The sequence below is a fragment of the Nyctereutes procyonoides genome, unplaced genomic scaffold (genome assembly GCF_905146905.1).
Source record: "Nyctereutes procyonoides isolate TBG_1078 unplaced genomic scaffold, NYPRO_anot_genome, whole genome shotgun sequence".
NCBI lineage: Eukaryota > Metazoa > Chordata > Mammalia > Carnivora > Canidae > Nyctereutes > Nyctereutes procyonoides.
The window spans coordinates 24,214,588-24,234,281 of NW_026575134.1; the positions used below are offsets into that span (position 1 = coordinate 24,214,588).

The 19,694-nt window shown below is 45.2% G+C and overlaps 2 protein-coding genes across 3 annotated transcripts in view; one reads left to right on the plus strand and one right to left on the minus strand.

Annotated features, from left to right (window-relative positions):
- The window catches only part of SEMA3D (semaphorin 3D), a 205,491-nt gene extending 204,071 nt beyond the window's left edge, over positions 1-1,420 (minus strand). For both annotated transcript variants that reach the window (XM_055300973.1, XM_055300974.1), the window contains exon 1: positions 1,206-1,420. The gene's annotated coding sequence lies outside the window, so the exon portion shown is untranslated. The remainder of the gene's footprint in view (positions 1-1,205) is intronic.
- Positions 901-9,051, plus strand: LOC129494156 (basic proline-rich protein-like). The gene is made up of 3 exons (XM_055300916.1): positions 901-1,279; positions 1,468-2,013; positions 8,402-9,051. The coding sequence occupies exons 1-3, from the start codon at positions 901-903 to the stop codon at positions 9,049-9,051; spliced, it is 1,575 nt and encodes a 524-aa protein (XP_055156891.1).
- Positions 9,052-19,694: the final 10,643 nt, after the last annotated feature.

Genomic DNA, 19,694 nt, shown 5'->3' on the forward strand with positions numbered 1-19,694 from the left:
CTCAGCCCCGCGCAGCTCCCCTCCCCCGCGCCCCGCGCAGCCCCGGCTCAGCCCCGGCTCAGCCCCGCGCAGCCCCCCCACCCCTGCGCCCCGCGCAGCCCCGGCTCAGCCCCGCGCAGCCCCGACGTGCAGCCTGGGGCAGGGCGAGCCGGGGCGTCAGGCGTTGGGGACCGGCTCCGGCCCCGCCCCCCTCCACGCGCGGATCCCGGCCCTGAGCGCGCGCCTGGGCCACACGGCAGCCGCCCGGGCCCCGGAGGGGGTCTCGCCCCCGCCCCCGTCGCCGCCCCCACCCCCCTGGGGGAGCCGCGGCGACACTCGGGGCTGCAGGGGCCCGGGCCTCCGACCGCGGTGGGGGGGGCGCCATACTCGGGGGTAGAAGGCGAGAGGGTGGCCGGCCGGGGTCGGGCCGCTCCGAACCCCCGGCTTCCAGCTCGGGGCCGCAGCGCGCGTGTCCTCCGCTCAGGGCCCTGCGCGCCGGCCGGGAGCCGCGGAAGCCGAGTCCCCGGGCCAGTGCAGCCCGGCGGGGAGCGGCCGGCCGCCCGTGGGGGGGCGGTGCCCGGCGGGGCAAGTCCCGGCCTCTCCCGCGCAGCACGAGCCGCCGTCGGGGCCCGCGGACAACCCCCCCCCCGCGACCCCCGGGCCCGCAGGACGCGCTCGCAGCGGGCCGAGCCCCCCCCCCCCCACCGGCCGCAGTCCGCGGGTCCTCGCCCCGGGTCCCCGCCGCCGGGCCGGCCGTGAACCTGCCGCCGCGGGGGAGCGAGGAGCCCGGGGAAGCTGCCGGGAGACTCAAGAGGAAAACTTTGCTGAGTCGTGGCCGCGGGAGGCTCCGGCGGAGGAGGCGCGGGCGGCGGCGGCGGCGGCGGGGAGGGGAGGAGGAGGGGGGAGATGGGGAGTGGGGAGATGGGGAGGGGAGCAGGTGGGCAGGCGGGCTGCGGGCCGGGCTGCGGGGATGGGGGACGTGGGCAGGTGGGCTGCCGGCCCCAGCGCGGGGTGCCCAGGCCGTCCGCGCTCCGGGGCGCGCCCTCCGCGTCGGCGCCCGCCCGCCTGCCCGCCTGCCCCCCTGCCCGCCCGCCGCGCGCTGGGCTCGTCCGCCCCGGGCCGCCCTCCTCCGCGGGGCTCGCGGCTGCCCCAGCCCCAGTCGCCCCGCTGGACTCGGCGGTCCCGGCGCCCGCCCTCCGGGGGCAGGTGGCCAGAGGCAGCCTTACCTGCCGCGGGCTCTTCTCCGCCCGCCGGGGCCGGCCGTCCGCTCGCGAAGCCGGGCAGGGGCGCGGGGCTGCGGGCGCGGAGCGCGGGGCGCGGGGCTGCTGCTGCTCGGGCCGGGCGGGAGGCAGGGGGCGCTGCGGCCCCGGAGCGGGCCGGGCCGGGCGCGGAGCCAGGCGGCAGCCGGAGCTCCGCGGAGGCGAGCGCGGCGGGGAAAGGCACGCTCCGGGCCGGAGGGCGGCTTTTAAGTTCGTGGTGCGACCGCAGCAGCTGGGGCGCCGGGCGCTCTCGCGGGCGCGCAGGACCCGGGGCTGCCCCCGCCGCGCGCCTCCTCCCCGCCCCCGCCCCCGGCCCCGGCCCGCCCGCGCAGCCGCTCAGCGGGCTCCGGCCGCGGGCCGCGCAGGTTGTCCGTCGGCGGCGTCGCGCGCTCCGAGTGCGGCCGCCGGGCTCGGGCTCGGGCTCGGGCCCTTCGCGAGCGCGGGGAGGACGCCCCGCGGGAGCCGCCGGCCGAGCGCCGCGCGGAGGTCGGGCCTCGAGACCCGGGCCGGGGCCTTGCCGGAGCAGGCGTCGGGGGCAGCGGGGGGACCAGCCTCCCCGGGGGCTGGCGGACGCGGGGGGAGGTACGGGGAAAACGGAAAACGACAAAACACCCCCAGATGGAAGTCTCCTTGCCGCTTTACCTGACATTGGCCATCTCTCCCCGCTTCCCCTCACAGACTCGTGCACACCTGGGTCCGGCAGGAGGAAACCCAAGTGCACGGGGACCAGGGACGAGTCCACCTTCGTGGAACGTGGAACTTACACAAATTGGAGGTGCGATCCTCTTTAAGGAAAACAATGCAGAAATAGCTTAATTTCTACAGATGCCACGAAAACAACCGTGCGAATTTATCTAGGGTCAGGCTGCCCCCGGGGTCATGGAAAGGGCAAGTGATGAGTCCTGAAGCTTGGGCCGCATTAGGTGCCTGGTAGAGCCGCCTGCGATTGGAAGCCTAGGCTTGGAGTCGCACACCTTGCACTTATTAGTCCCATACAGAAAGCTGACTTGGGGGTAGAGCCATAGGAAAAAAAGCAGCCACCGGATTCTGCATTTGTCAGCTTGATTTAAGAGCACAGCTTGGAAGGTCCCAGAGCGCCTTTGGCAAATGACAAGTGGTGTTTTAGTTTGGGGGTAGGAGCAGTCAGTAACGACAATGGAAGAATTGGAAGGCGGGAGGAGACTCTTCATTCAGCATCTGCAGCGGGGATCCGAGGGCCACAGAAGCTAAATGAGTCATTGCAAGTTGCAGATGGTTAGTGGCAGAGACAGGCTCAGGAGGGATTCAAGTTTCCTAACTCTGACCAAGGTTCTTTCCTGTGTCTCATGCTGCCCCATTTCTGTAACCTTGGTTTTCACTTTCCACCAACCAACCCCATAATTTTCCTCTTTAGATACAGGAGAATTTAAGTCCCTACAGACTATTCTGACCTATAGCAAGTTTTTTTGAAAGCTTCGTATTTAGTGTTATACCACTCGTTTTGTAATTGACCGTGCCCTTGGTGTGTTCATTGCCTTTTCTTGTATGTTTTATATCATTTTATTTGTTTATGCCATTGCCCCTTGATCCAAATTGCAACCTCATTGTAAGGACAAAATACCTCTTTTGTCTCCCACAGCATAGCTTATAGGGCTTTGCACATAGTGGGCTCATGATAAGTAGTTTTTTACTTTTAAAAACTCTCTACTTATTAATTGTCTAATAATTTTGTCAGTTTATTGGCCAGAATACTGTACTTAACTAGAATTACAGTTAACTGGATTTCCCCTTTTTTCCTCCTGTCAAAATCCTGTCTTAATACACTCAAGCCAAACAGCATCTCCCTTTGCTACTATTTCCACCTTTTCCACAAAGCCCCTACAGAATTCATCATTCCTTCCTGTTTTCCCAAAGCACTTTGACTTCACTACTATTATAAGCCCTTTTCATGTTATGCCATAATTAGTTATGCGTGGGTCCTCATCTGGGCTTGCGTGTTGTCTTCCTTTCACAAGCCCCTAAAACAATGCCTCTGAATTTGTGTTAACTGGCTTAGTTTGGAATACAGTGACTTAAAATTTAGGCTACATTTACTAGGGCATCGGGAATGTGCCATGAGAAGACAACATCTGGAAACTGGATTCTTTTCATTGCTCTGAGCGCACAGGGCGCAGCAGCACAATCAACTGTGCAAAGTTGTGACGCACGGCCTCAGCTGTGTCCACGGCTTTGTAATCATCAGGGTAGTTCTCCAAAGTGTCTTGCATATGGTAGGTAGGTGTTCAACCAATATTTTGGTGGTTAAATTAGGTACTGAAAACAGTGGGTCGTTGATGATAACCAGTTACTGCATCTACTACTGAACTTTCACTAAGATACAGGATCGCATCAGAATGGTTCTACAACACTTTCTAAGAGTCTGAGACTCACTGCCATGGAAAGCAGTTTGTAATCTGTCCTGTTGGACTAATAATAACCTATCTAAATCCTTGCAATAACGCCTAGTGGGAAAAATCTTCTTTACATTAGGTTTTGTTAAAATGTAAGGTGTATCATACAGTTTAGCATATCTCCAGTGTGACTATTCAAGATTCAACAAGTGATCCTTAATTATACTGAACGAGATGTGTATATCATCAGTTAGAACCACCGAATTGCTGTTCTCTGCCTGTTTCATTCTGAGGGTGGAAGGAACAGACAGGAAAGAGGAACTACTTTCCAGTTTCCAGGTGCTTAGACACATTTTTGAATAAGTACATTTGTTTTGAGGGCCCAGCCTCTTACTCTGTGCTATACTACATCTCACCCATCTCCATTTATGGAAGCTGAGTAAGTCATTATTACTGTACGGTAGCAGATATGTGTTAGATTATGTGAAATAACACTATTTCTCATAGGATTCTATGTTAGTAGTTCATGAAGCCACTTTCAGGACAAAGTTCTAATTGTACAGTTTCAAGAATCATCAATCTATATTGGGAACCATAAGGGAAGGCAGCAGGAATGGCTAAGAGTAGAATAGGTATATTCTAGGCTTCTCCAACTCCACATATAGCTACCTTTGCCAAGAAGACAGGAGAAAGATAATTACTGGGTCCAGGATTTAAATGTAGCAGGATCTCAGAGGATTTGGCTGCACTTTCAGCAGAAGGTAGTAGCTTGCTGTTCTGTTCCAACAAAAATCTACAGTCTTAGTTCTCTCTGTACTGTCATGTATTCACAAAAAAAGAAAGAATTTTAAGGAAAAAAAAGGATCGATAAAAAAACCTGTGAAGTTCTATGTACAGAGTTAAGGAAAATGGAGATAAAACTCAAGCATTTAGTGATCACATCTATAAAACGTGTCATACCTTGGTCATAGATTAAACCTCTCTGCCTTATGATAAATATATACTACTTTATGTTTTCCCACGTACTAACATATCAGTACTGACAGATAAACGTTGTTATGCTCATTAGAGAAAACTGGAATGTATATTAGTTTGTGTCTAATTGGAACAAGTGATGGCATGAGTTCAAAGTAGCTCACCCACCTCCTACTCTCCTATCAGGTGTTTTCCCCTTATAAACTTCAGATTTTTTTTCCGTTTGTTTCATTTGATCATGGCAATCCACTCATCACTGGATCATTAGGTAGTTACATATTAAGATCATTAGATCATACGTAGTGATGGAAAAGAACACACTTTTCATCTTTATTTCAGTATTAATTACACATATATAGAACTCTCAGAAGTAAATGTATCTCTGTTTTTCATCTTTAAGACAGAAGATAGTTTACAGTTAGTTAATCAGAATGTAAAACTATCAGAACTTTGCTTAACGTCTTTGAGTTTTAAACTCTTTTAACATCACAAATAATCATAAACATTCAGAGTTAGGAGAGGTCTCAGAGACCTACCCCTCATGTTATACACAGGAGAACCAAGGCCAAAAGGTGGAGTAATCATCCAGCGCCTTCTAACTCCTGCTCTATGCCCTGTGCGATACAGCACCCTGCTGTAGAGACTTTACTTGAAGAGGAAGATGAAGAAGAAGAAGAAGAAAAAAATCAGCTATTTTGCAAAACCCTTCCAAGCCAGAATCTTAAGGTTATATTTACTTAGCTGGTTTGGGGTGTGGTGAATAATTAAATTCAGCAGGAATGCACTTCAAAATAAAAATAAAAACACAACCCAACCCCTTTGGCCCAAGTCCTGAGACCTCAGAAAAGAAAACCTCCTTGACTAGGAACATTTGCTGGAGGTTAGAAAGCCTTTCTGAGCCTGATATAGGAGTCCATATAGCCAGTGCAGGATGGAGGAGTTTATAGTCAAATAACTGACTCTTTGTTTTTTTCTTTTTTAACAGTGTTCTTAGATCAACAAACAATCCCCAAGGAAGGATTTTAAGGAAAAATAAACACCTCTCTTACATATCATATAAGAAAAAAAATCGTCTTTGCGTTTGCTTTTCTTAAAGCAAAGCCACCGCCACCCAAGCCACCACCACTCCACCCTCAGAGCATACCTTAGAAATAATGTATTTCTTCTAAGAAAATGGGGGAGGAGAGGGACTCCTGTGATACCTAATCAAGGCAAGCCTTATTTATACAAGAGTGATGAAACCAAGAAAAATATGCCCTCTTGTGGCTTATTTGTTCTAGTTCACAACTAATCAACAGTACTCTATTATTTCCTGAAACTCAAACATACCTATATTCCAAGTGGAATTAAACTATTCCTTTGTGCAGTAACTGGAGAGGACAGGTCCATGCAGACGGCATGAAGGCATTCCAAGACTTCTGCTTTGTCCAAGGTCATATGCAGCTACTTAGCCACAAGGAAATCAGTATCCCTAAAAATGGGGGAACATTTTCCAAAATAACCCACAGATTCTTTCAGATCTTATAAAAATACCTTTCAAATAAATGCATTGATAGAATTTCTTTCCTAAATAGTGAAGTTTGTTTTGGACAGACAAACTATCAGTTTCCACAAATAGGAGAAAATTCATAATTTCCTGCCCTACTGTATTTGTGCCTCTAATATTTCTTTCACTGTAGGATGATGCTTATTTTTTCACTGAGAAAAGTAAAATATGAAGCAGTTAAGAGCATGCTGATTTTAATTCTGTGCATCCTTCTTTCTCTTCTTTCCACTTACTTTACTCAGAAATGAGGCATAACAAATGTCTTATATCCAATGATTTACAGATACAATTAATTTCATTTTATGACAAAAAAAATGTCCACCATGTTTTTCTGAAACCATTAAGTGGTGATGAGTTCAGGGGAAAGTGACTTCTGGTGAGCAAGAGAAAGACTTTCACATAACTGTAATTTAAATAATATAGTAACTAAGTGAGCATCAAAGGCTTAAAACAGGCCAGGTTGTTAAATCCTTAGTCTAATGCTACTGTAATAATAATCATGATTAACATTATCATTTTACATACAGAGAAACCTTAAGTGACTTAAATAACACATTTTTCATTTGCCTGGATCTGCTTGTGTATGAAGGGGGCCAGTGAGCCATTTCCTTACCTCAGCACCTTGCTGAAGAAATAAACCACATTGATCCTTACTTAACAGAAAGAAAAATGTGACTTTCCAAACTGCCTAATTTAAAAAATGGAAGTGTTCTTTTTCTAAGTGACAGGCTAAAATGGATTCCTTTAAATTCATGATCATTCTGACCCTTGAAGCACAGACATACTTTCATTTGCATTACCATTTGAAAACAATCATAAAACAATTCAAGATTTTAAATTCTATTCTATTCTATTCTATTCTAAATTTAATGAAGAAAAGTGAATCACTATAATACTACTAACAAATTGCATTCTCTTTCTACTCCATACCTCAGTAAGATTATCTTTCTTTATGTATAAAAAATTTTACTTTCCCAATTTTATTCATGTATTTGCCAATAATGTCTACATTAAAAGTCTATGACTATACGTACATTTTAAAAATTATCTCTAATTTTATTATACTTAAAACTTCAAAGAATAGAGCCCATTTTAAAAGACAAAAACATGGTCATTTATTTTTTTATTTTTTTTTTTAAATTTTTATTTATTTATGATAGAGAGAGAGAGAGAGAGAGAGAGAGAGGCAGAGACACAGGCAGAGGGAGAAGCAGGCTCCATGCACCGGGAGCCCGACGTGGGATTCGATCCCGGGTCTCCAGGATCGCGCCCTGGGCCAAAGGCAGGCGCCAAACCGCTGCGCCACCCAGGGATCCCAAAACATGGTCATTTAAAAAATGTATTAAGGGGATCCCTGGGTGACTCAGTGGTTTAGCACCCGCCTTTGGCCCAGTGCGTGATCCGGGGGTTCCGGGATCGAGTCCCGCATGGGGCTCCTTGCAGGGAGCCTGCTTCTCCCTCTGCCTGTGTCTCTGCCCCTCTCTCTCTCTCTCTCTGTGTCTATCATGAATAAATAAATAATTTTTAAAAATAAAAATAAAAAATAAAAAATGTATCAAGAAATTAACATTTCACTAATAAGAATAAAAGAGAAGCTGTCCATAATGATGAAAGCCAATATTATAAGTATATTATGGATGGCATATCCAATGTCAAAAATGATGACCTGTCAATATTAGCTATTAAAACATTATAAATTTGTGGTATTAAAACAGCAAGGTACTGGCTAGTGAATGGATAACCAAGCAAAGCAATTAAAAGTCCAGAACACATATATACATATATATATTTATATTTATATATATAAACATATATATATATATTATAATTCACACATGTAACGGGTATTTTTTTTTCTTGCTCCAAACTTGAATGGACAAGAAATGCCTTCCTTTCTAAAAATTACTTTTGTTATGTAGCATTTCCAAAACAAAAAAATAGCGTGTACCCACCCACACGTGCCCACACAAGAAAACAGAATCGACACTCAAGACTATGTCATCCCGCTTAAGAATTAGAGTATCACGAGTACCTTCAAAGTACCTCCGTGTTCCTTCATGACTCCCTTTGCCTACCACACAGAAGTAAGCAATACTCTAAATTCGATGCTTATTTTCTTGTCCTTTTCTCCCCATGTATGTATATGGCTCTAAGGAATGTCTGGCACGACGTGAAAAGCTATTGTGACAGCTGTGTATAAATAGCATCAGCTCCATAAAAACGGCAACTTTCTGTGATTTTCTTTACTCAACACTAAGGTCTTTCTCCCATAGTGTGTTTGCTGTTGTTTTGTTCTTTATGGCTTGTCACGGTGCCGCCGTGTGAGCCTGCCCCGTGTCACCCACTCGCGCCGGTGGCCCGGCCTGTGCTCCCGACCCCACTCGAGCTCGCCTCGCCGGGAGCCGGTCGAGAAGGCCCAGTCAGCCCAAGGAGGCGAAGCAAAGCATCTGCGTGGGGGAGGGAGGGAAGAGACGCTGCAAAGCACCGCGGAGGAGAGGAGGAGGGCGGCTGGCGCGAAGAGGGGCAGAGCGCCCTGGAGGCCGACGCCGCGGCGCGCCCGGAGCGCTGGGGGCCGCCGGCCGGGGTGACACGCGGTGCGGCCGAGCTGAGGTGCCGCGCCCCGCCCCCCGCCTCGCCCCGCCGAAGCCGCCGACCCGCCAGCCGCGCCCCGCCCCGCCTCGCCCCACCGAAGCCGCCGACCCGCCAGCCGCGCCGCCTCCCGCCTCGCCTCGCCCCGCCGAAGCCGCCGACCCGCCGACCCGCCAGCCGCCGCCCCGCCCCGCCTCGCCCCGCCGAAGCCGCCGACCCGCCCCGCCTCGCCCCCGCCTCGCCCTGCCGAAGCCGCCGACCCGCCAGCCGCGCCCCGCCCCGCCTCGCCCCGCCGAAGCCGCCGACCCGCCCCGCTTCGCCCCCGCCCCGCTGAAGCCGCCGACCCGACCCGCCCCGCCCTCGCCCCACCAAAGCCGCCGACCCGCCGACCCGCCAGCCGCGCCCCGCCCCGCCTCGCCCCACCGAAGCCGCCGACCCGCCGACCCGCCAGCCGCGCCCCGCCTCGCCTCGCCTCGCCCCACCGAAGCCGCCGACCCGCCAGCCGCGCCCCGCCTCGCCTCGCCTCGCCCCACCGAAGCCGCCGACCCGCCAGCCGCGCCCCGCCCCGCCTCGCCCCACCGAAGCCGCCGACCCGCCAGCCGCGCCGCCTCCCGCCTCGCCTCGCCCCGCCGAAGCCGCCGACCCGCCGACCCGCCAGCCGCGCCCCGCCCCGCCTCGCCCCGCCGAAGCCGCCGACCCGCCAGCCGCGCCGCAGGCACCTCCACCCTCTCCGGTCCACACCCGCAGCCCCCAGACACCAGCAGCCGCCGCCCCGTCCCCCGGCCGCCGCACGTCCGCTCTGGGGGTCTGGCCGAGGCCGTCTGTCTGGCTGCTCCAACACGTCACGTTCGGATTCCCGGCTTGGAAAGTATAGGAAAGGGCCGATGTGGCGCCCAGAGAGAAAAGGCCCCACAAGCAGCACGAACCTTGTTTCTTCCTAAAAGTAGAAAATAAACTTCGTGGTTTCCAGGTAAAGTCAGTCACTAGTTTCTTTTAACATTTTAATGACATTGATGCTAGAGTTCTGCGATTCTTTACTCTCTCTCAATTCTAGTATTTAAATCCCGAAGGGACCTAACTAAACCCAGCAAGCAGCCGAGAAGCGCCTAGTTTGCCTGCGCGACCCCAGCCGAGCCGCAGCCTGCGTGGCTTAAACAGCACAAACGGGGGGATCCCTGGGTGGCGCCGCGGTTTGGCGCCTGCCTTTGGCCCAGGGCGCGATCCTGGAGACCCGGGATCGAGTCCCATGTCGGGCTCCCGGTGCATGGAGCCTGCTTCTCCCTCTGCCTGTGTCTCTGCCTCCCTCTCTCTCTCTCTCTCTGTGTGACTATCATAAAAAAAAAAAAAAAACAAAAACAAAAACAAAAAAAAACAGCACAAACGTATTTTCTTGCAGGTCTGGAGGCCAGAAGCCTGGGGCCCGCGCCTAGCAGGGCTGCATTCGGTGAAGGCCTCTCCCTGTCCCCTTGGCCTGTAGCCCCCAGGAGCCCCCTCCTGGAATTCGGCCTTTTTTCTTCCATGTCTGTTGAATACCCGTCACCTAATCCTAAATTCTTCTCAGGTTCTTTGTTCGAAACACTGGGCTCCTCTGAGATCATCAGTCCCCTTCGAGATGCACGCCGCGTTCTCCCTTGATACTCCGGCATCTGTGAAAAGTGGGGATTTGGGGGCAATGGTTCCTCTCTTGGGTCCTCCTGAGGCCAAACATGTTAGTCTCTTGTCCTACTTCTGGACTCCACACCATTGCATTATGGGACGCAACTGTGAGGCTGCTAGCTCCGGAGGCCCAGAAGCACGGTACTGATCCCCTTTACTACCATTTTAACCAAATATACAGAATATTCTGTTATGCCTACACGTTGTCAAACACCAGCAAGCTGGAAGAGACCCATATTGTTTTGCTAAGAGACCTAATTATTTTGCTGCTTCAGCTCAATGATAACTTTTCATAACTGTCAAAACTTCATACAATCCCTGAGTAAGGATAATCTGTGTGTGTTTTTTTTAATCAATTTTTTTTCTTAACTCTTGGTGATGGCATATACTTTACTACTCAGGATTTACAAAGTTGAAAACCAACAGAGGTTTTTTTTTTTGTGTGTGTGTAAATGCAAAGCCTTGCTTTTTGAGATCGTGCTAGGAGTTTCAAGAAATATATTTGGAGGTCTTAAAGCTGAGAGTGGACTCTTTTTTTTCCCCCTTGAATTCTTTTGGGCGTTTCATTAATGACCCCATAAGGACATAGAATACTAGTGACTCAATGCATGATGGGTTCTGAAGTAACCAGGAACTGCTGAAATAAAAATATTTACACCCCAAAGTTGTTATCTCTAAAATATATTCTATATATAACCAAAGATGGTCTTTCAAATTAGTGAAACAAAGATGAACAATCAAGAATTATTAGAATGTAATAATTAAATATTGAGATAACAGCATTTTTTACAACACTCTCTCAAATAGAACACATTCATTAATGGCTTGAGTGTAAAAATGAACCAACAGATTCTCCAAAAATTGAAGATTCAGAATTAAAATAGAAATGAATCAAGAACCCTACTTCACCCGTATACAAAATAATTGCAGGTTAGTTTCAGGTCTCAAAGTGAAAGGTAAGATAATACATTTCTTAGAAGACAACATGAGAACCTCGTCGTACTTTGGAGTAAACATGGCTTGAACAGTAGTACACAAGCCCGCTGGTCACCACGGAACACCTTACAAACTGGACACTGTTGGGTGGAGAGTTCCTGGACATCAGGCACACCACTAATAAAGTAAAATGCCAGGCTATAGGGCCAGAGAAAACATACACAATTTATATATTTCGCAGAGTCTCGTATCCATAATATGTAAAGAACTTCTTTAAATGAATAAGAAAAAGGGTCCAAATGGTCTAAAGATTTGGGCAGACTTTTCATAAAAGAGGCTACTCAAGGGGCACCTGGTTGGCTCAGCCATTGAGGGTCTGCCTTCGGCTCAGGGTGTGACCCCAGGGTCCTGGGATCGAGTCCCACATTGGGCTCCCCACAGGGAGCCTGCTTCTCCCTCTGCTTGTGTCTCTGCCTCTCTCTCTGGTCTCTCATGAATAAATAAATAAATAAAATCTTAAAAGTAAAAAGAGTGGATATTCAAAGGGCCACTAACTTCTGCAGTAATCAAGAAAATGCCAATTAAAACCACTATGATTCCTACATACCTGCCAGAATGATTAACATGAAAAACACAAAATCTGTAGTTGCTAAGGATAAATGATTCAGAATTCTTACACACCTTGGGCAGAAGGTGTGTAAGAATTCAACTGTGAAAACCTCATATAGAAAATTTCCATGCAAGATTGGAAGGTTTGACTCTTCATGATCTTGACTCTTCCAAACCAATTAACAAGGAACATCACTGCATTTGTTCAAGTTTATTTCTGTGTCTTTCCATAGTTTTTAAGCTTTTTTTATATAGGTTTTGTACATTTCTTAATAACATTACTCCTAAGTATTTTACTTTATTTCTAATATTGTAAATGAGGTTTTTTAATCTTCTAACCAGATATTGTTTATATGTGCAAACAACTGCTTTCTAAATATTAATTTTATATTCTGCTAATTTTCTGAATTCTTTTATTATTTCTTTACTTTTATGAATTCTTTTGTGTTTTTTCACGAATACTGTCATACAATTATTATCTGATCTATGGTGTTTTGGTAAAAGTTGTTTTGTTTTGGTGAAAAGTTCTAACAACTTCTTTCTTCTATAGAAATTTAACCTTTCTATCTCTAGTAGAATAAATGTGAGTAAATTTTATTTGCCTAGAATGTTATCTTTTTCATTTAGGCTTACAAGTTTATTTGCTTAGAGTCAGAATGACAGTCACTTTTCATTTTTTTGTTTCAATGATTCTTACAAGTTGTAATTCTTATGTTTTCTTTTTTATGTTTCTTCTATTTTAAAATTCATTAATTTTTAGCAGTGTATTGATTATTTTCCTCTTGTTTTTTTGAGGTGTCTTTTTTTAAAAAGATTTATTTATTTATTTATTCATGAGAGACACACAGAGAGAGAGTAAGACACATGGGCAAAGGGAGAAGCAGGGTCCATGCAGGGAGCCCTATGTGGGACTCGATCCCAGGACCCCGGGGTCACGCCCTGAGCCAAAGCCAGATGCTCAACTGCTGAGCCACCCAGGCATCCCAAGATGTCTTTTTTTAAGCTTTTAGTTTAACACAATCATTTTCACTCTGATTTTTATTAATATAATTTTGTGAAGCTATACATTTTCTTCTGATTATCATTTAATTAGAGCCAGTAGTATCTGGCACATAGGATTGAATTATTATTTTTCGGAACTTCTATGTATCTAGTTTTTATTTCCTCTTTCTCTGGTGAACATGAGTTAATCTTTTTTTTTTTTAATACCATGAAAAAGAAATATTGTTTAGTTTTAAATTGTGTTATTTTCTAAATCTATTGTATTCCTGTAACAAAATGTGGTTTTATGCATTATAGAAATATGAAGGATTTGAAGGATGAAGTACATGGTCAATTTTCATGCCTATCTTTTATGCACTCAAGATGAAGGCACTCTTTCTATTATTCTCTATATTTCCATAATATCTCTCCTTTAGATTATGTTGCTTGATTCTTTAACTTTTTTTCCCATTCATTTGATTTCTGTCACACTGATGGGTAGTTTCCTGCCTTTAGTAATTCCCTATTTCTTTTGCATCACCTGTTGGTTCTACTTTATGAAGTTGGCTGTTCTGATGATCTGTCCATAGATAACCAAACATCTCCATTGTGTATTGTGGTGTCTAGTATTATAAACTCTCTTTGAATGTTTTTTCTCCTATTTTATTTGTTATCACGATTACAACCAATACTTTCCTATTACTTACTTTTCCTGGTACATCTTTGCCCTTCTTCTTCTTCTTCTTCTTTTTTTTTTTTTTTTTAGCCTTCTAAACAACATCATTTTAAGTTTGTCTCATGAAACAGCATATAATTGACTTCTACTTTGTGAGGCAATTTGAAAATGTTTATGTTTTAATCCATAGGTTGCGCCCATTTATTTAATGTGGCTAATTTATTCTGACAAAATTTAATCATATTATTGTGTGCTCTCTGTATAATGTTATGTCTTGTAATTTTGTTCTTTATGTTTTCTGGTTTCCTTTTATTTGCCTCTTTTTAAAAAATATTGTTTATTTTGAATGGGAGTGATTTTCATCAGCTGAAATGTTTTGATTCTCATTTTCTGCTTTCTTTTCGGAATAACTATATCTATGCTTTCTCTTCAGAATATATATGTATATGTGTATATCTGCTTTCTTTTCAGAATATATCCTCTTTCTTTTCAATTATATATATTTATATAAGTTATATATAAATAAATATATAAATATAACTATATAAATATATTTTATAAATATATATAAATATATATATTTATATAAGTTATATATATATATAACTTAGAGAAAAATATATATTTGTTAAGGTTTCTTCCTTTTGAAAGAACAGATTTTCCTAAACCAGTGAAAACAGGTAATTCTCTATTTAGGTGGTGACTTTTAGGTGTTTAGGTGTGACTTTTAAGTTTTTAGTTCTAAAATATACTCTTCTTTGGTTCCATTAAAGGTAGGTTTATTCACAGATGGCTCTTTTTATTTCAAAGGTGGAGAGGATGGATAAGTCTTCTGATTTTGTGATTCTCCTCTGCTTCCATAGGATGCTTCATTTATACCCTTCATCGCCTTCTGTCCCACCAGCACCAATCCCTCAAGGAGTTCCTCCCTCTTTCCAAGAGGTGTGTCTTTCCAAAACCTCTAGTTTTGATCCTGAACTTTTAAGTCCCTTCCATAATTCCCCAGCCTCCATGCTGTGACCCATCCTCATTGTCCAAGCGTGGAACTCTCTCTCGTGGGTCATTTATGTCATCTGCCCTTGCTCACCCCACCACCCTCTCTTTGTTTCTGTTCAGTTTGCTCCTCACTATCAGCTCCAATGTGGGCTCTACATCAAGTCTTACTCATTTAGGAATATTTTTCCTTACTTAAATATAAATTAAAGATTGTGGTATTTTCTGTCAAGATCTAGAAATGAATTAAGGGTGGTTTCATGTACCCTCCTTCTGCTTGCTTACTGACTTTTAGAAGTTGCTCTATATGGATTTTTAGAGGTTGCAGAGAGAAATTCCAATGAAGTGGTTGCCATTATTCCACAGAAACCCAGAAGATTTTCTTTTTCCCATAAAAAACAATTACGTTGTAGTTTTATTGATGGAAATTATATAGTAGAGATAGAAAGACATATGATGCTGTGGAATTAGAAGAGAACTTCTGGAATGACATCCTTGTGTAGGCAAGAGAGAATACGGTCTAGTGTCTAAGTAGAAATGTTACTGTTAATAAGAACAAGGAGAATTTGTGGTAAAATGAAGGAGGGCAGAGTTATGTGCATTGGGAAGCAGGTCAACAGGTAGGAGACTTGGTGTGAACTTGTGGAAGGTCTTTTCTTATTGCCTATTTTTTCTTAGTAATGTAGAATTAAGATCAGTAGCTGAAGTGAAGATTGGAATGGGTGTAATAAAGGAGAGACTGGAAGTATGCAAGAGGGATCCAGAAGAGCGTGGGCTGCTATGTTGAAGTTCAGAGAAAAAAAGACCTAACTTAAGATTGTGCAGAAGAGATTACAAAATGTGAGGATAAAATGTAGTAAGATGGCTTTCAGGCAAGGTCTTGTGGGATGAGCAGAATATAAGCATCAGGGAAGCATGGGGGTGTTCGTGGGGGAGGTTGCCAGGTATGGCTCTTTGATGAGAAAACAATTGAACAAAGTCCTAATGTGAGAATGTGGACTGTGTTGGTAAGGGGAAAATGAAAATGCCCAGTGTTACTAGAATGAAGATCTATAAAAGTGTAGAGGGGAAAAGAAGACTGAAAAAGTAGATATGTAAGATATATTGCAGATTTGGGATGCCTAAGAAAGCTAGGGCTATACAAATTGAACAGGACAGAGAGATTAAAAAACAAACCAAAACAAAGCAAAAAATCAAACTTTGAATACAGTAGTGATGTCAGTGCTCCTCACGTTAAGAAGTGCCTGCCCAGGGATCCCTGGGTGGCGCAGCGGTTTGGCACCTGCCTTTGGCCCAGGGCGCGATCCTGGAGACCCGGGATCAAATCCCACGTCGGGCTCCTGGTGCATGGAGCCTGCTTCTCTCTCTCCCTGTGTCTCTGCCTCTCTCTCTCTCTCTCTCTCTCTCTCTCTCTCTCTCTCTCTGTGACTATCATAAATAAATAAAAATTAAAAAAAAAGAAGTGCCTGCCCTTAATATGTGTCAGAAGTGGGAGAATTTAGAAGCAAGAAGTCCTTCTAAGAGATTATTACAATATTCTAAGGTCATAAGGATTGAAATTCAAGGAATAACCATAGAATCAGGGCAGGATTCAAGTTTAAGAAACAGTTGAAAATTCTGTCTTATGTAATCTAGATTAAACAGAGAAAGTTGCTTTAAAAATTAATATGCCTTTCTCTAGAACTAATTCATAATACAGAAGACTTTTTACAAACTTTGAGCTCTTAAAAGATAAATTCATGTTTCGGCCTTAGCTGAGGAGGCTTGGTAGACCAGAATAGACTATTACTTAATTGACCTTTTCTGCTTTAATCATCTGAGGGCAGTGACTTTTCCAACTTGCTAAAGGCATCTGAAATTGACTGAGAATTACTCCATAGCACTTGAATGAATAGACCTTTGAAGTGGCAGCTATTGGTCTCAAATGGTAAGAAGACACTGTCAGCCACTTAAAAATAGTCTCCCGAAGTTGTGTAGTTGATTTGGTTAGACTCAGAAACTAATCTTTCCTAGAAACAGCCCCCAGACCTAGGCCAGTGCAATACATCCTAGAGTTGCTAACAACAGCTCACACAGGGACACCTGGTGGCTCAGTGGTTGAGCATCTGCCTTTGGCTCAGGGCGTGACCTCAGGGTCCTGGGATCGAGTCCCGCGTCAGGCTCCCCGCAGGGAGCCTGCTTCTCCCTTGGCCTGTGTATCTGCCTCTCTCTGTATCTCTCATGAATAAATAAATAAATCTTAAAAAAAAAATAGCCCAAATATCTACAGAGAAGGTATATTTAGTTCTTTTGGTGTGGGATGATGAGAGGACTTCTAGCAGTGAAGGGGATGGGTGCTTGCTCCCTCCATAGGGCGGACTTAACACAATCAGAGGGAAGAGGCTTCTTGCACAGTGGAGGAAGCGGGGTGTCCTGAAGATTGGCTTTTGGAAGTAAGGAGAGACTGGAAACAGGGTTCGGTTCCCAGTCTCATTTGGCATCTTCTTCCTTCCTTTAACCTCAGACCCAGAGATAAACTTGGAGATATTGTGAAATTTTCTAATGAATTATAATGTTGGTAATCAGAGGGAAATTAAAACAAACAAAATGTTCCTGTTATCTTTTCATTCTTCCCATCCCTTTCACCTTCTTTTGCCACCCCTTGTCTTCAATTAGCTTTGTAAATAAATAATTTAAAGTTTCCTTTTAAGTTGTTTTCAGTCTCTGGATAAAATAGCACCCAAACTCTGGGACAGTGTGTCCCTCTCTTCACCTCTTTCCCTAAAATCATGGCCTGGTGCTTGTATAGCTTCAAGGCAGCAGGGAAGTACCAGAAGCCTGGGGTGTAAGCGTCTCTGGCTTCTTCTGTCCACAGGCCATTCCCCTTACCCACATGAGGGAGCCTCGACCTATTGGCTTCTTCGCTCAAGCCCATGATTGAAGCTAGTGGGGTTTTGATTTCATCGGGCCCAGACTGACTGTCCCAGACCTACCTCAGCCCTCACTGGCTCTGTAGGACACTCTGAGACCTCCCTCCTCTCCCCTGTAGCATGACTCAGGCAGTGTCTTTCACACCAATCAGTGTGGAGTCTCTCCTTAGGACATCTGGACTTTCCTCATAGTCTCTCCAAGCTCTTACCTATGTCTCTTTACTTGGTTCCCAAGAGGAGTACAGACTCTGAGGCAAATGACACCTCAGGGCCTCCCTCAGACAGACCACAAGGCTGATGTGAATGTGCCCAGGCTGGCACATGGTTGAGGCATAGCCTCCTTCCACACTGACTTATCTAATTAACTTTCCCTTCTCCAGGCCTACGTTGGAATGTACTAGAGCGCTTCGTGACCCTGTTTGCATTGTCTTCTCCTTTCTAATCCCCATTGCCCGCAAATCATCAACGTGTTCCTTCTCTCCCTCGCTCTAAATATGTCTAATCTATTTTATGTAACACTCTTTGGTTCAGCAAGCCAAGCTTGGTTCTGAACATGTTAAAGGATGAGGGGAAAAAGTAGACAACTCTCTTTCTGGAAAATCCAGCATCCCAAAACTATTGTTCACTACAGAGTCTAATAGTTGAACATCAGATGCAGAATGATGTTCTTTTTCTATGTATGATTTCTGAAACTCATGATAGGGCTCCAGGAAACACTGTGGGCAGACAAGGAGAAGCCCAAGGGCTTGGAGAGATCAAAGGGAAACACATGAAGAGCTATGAAAATTTTACTTTTGTTACATATACCTAGATGCTAATGAGGTAACTTTCAGGTCTAAAGATTAAATTCAAATACTCAAGTGCTTAAAATAGTATCACCTATATATTAGGTGATATATCATATATTAAAGTATATTAAAATAGTATCACCTATTTGGAAGAAGATGAACAAAAGATCATCTAAATGGCATTTCCTCATTGGCATATGGGCAAGCCCTGATCCTGGCCTGGAATGGAAGAGGGAAAGATGCTATATAATATGTGGTCATTAAAGTTTAGCTTCAGACTCAATGTTTTACCCAAACATGCTATTTGCTAAATGCCTACTTCCACATGATTTTTGTTATACATGAACCTTTGCATGATCAATGACTCTATGATTAATAGATTATCATCATATCAAATAAATTTTGTTTTCTGCTTCACCTTCTAACCGAAAGATTTTTCATCTCACAAAAGCAACAATATTTATCGTGTGGAAATACAGTAATTGTTATACAATTGTCATAGAGAGTAGAACAGATACAGTGAAGTTATGATTAACTGAGAAATCATAATCTTAATTTTTCCTCACATTCTTTAGTTGCGTGTTTACAAAGTGGGTAAAGTGACACGTGACGGGAATATTGGTCATAAGCAGAAACAGTGGGATGTGTTCATCATTTTCCTTCTGCCAAACTCCTTAAAAGAAGAGAGGTTTTATAACTTCCTTGGCATTTATTTGTGCAAGATGTTCCACAAGATAGAAACTCTCATATAAAAAAGAATACCTACAAGTGTTTTCATGCAGCACTTTTCAGGTAACATATATTAAATAGCATCCAATGGTTGCTTGCAGAGAAAGTAGTCTGCCGAAGCCAGCTGTAGTAGAAATCAAGACGATATTTTTCCAGAGTGCAAAGGTTTCTTTTTTAAAAAAAAATTTTTATTTATTTATGATAGTCACAGAGAGAGAGAGAGAGAGAGGCAGAGACACAGGCAGAGGGAGAAGCAGGCTCCGTGCACCAGGAGCCCGACGTGGGATTTGATCCCGGGTCTCCAGGAACGCGCCCTGGGCCAAAGGCAGGCGCCAAACCGCTGCGCCACCCCGGGATCCCCAGTGCAAAGGTTTCTGATGACACCTGCTCTTACGAGTCTACCATTCTACTCCAGGAAAGATACTGAATAAAGTTTACATTCAGTGAAAGTGGAGATTTAGGGAGAAGTTCAGAAATGTTATTTGTTTTTATCTTGCATGCCAATTGCATTGATGTGTAGCCAGATATCTACATCCAAAGATCAAGGATTTTTTTTTAAGTGATTTTGTGGAAGCAGCAAGTACATGCAAATATGAATAAAAATGTAAGTTAGGACAGTTATGTTAACTTTGTGAAAACATTCAGTAAGTACTTCTTAATCACTGAAAATTTATTTAATCTGTGGATTTTGTCAATGAAG

What these genes read in the sequence shown, in the direction of transcription:
- LOC129494156 (XM_055300916.1), top strand. Translation starts at nt 901, where the DNA reads ATGGGGAGGGGAGCAGGTGGGCAGGCGGGCTGCGGGCCGGGCTGCGGG. An exon ending in GCAGGGGCGCGGGGCTGCGG is followed by an intron (nt 1,280 to 1,467) that starts GCGCGGAGCGCG and finishes GTGCGACCGCAG; the next exon opens with CAGCTGGGGCGCCGGGCGCT. An exon ending in GGAACTTACACAAATTGGAG is followed by an intron (nt 2,014 to 8,401) that starts GTGCGATCCTCT and finishes TTTCTCCCATAG; the next exon opens with TGTGTTTGCTGTTGTTTTGT.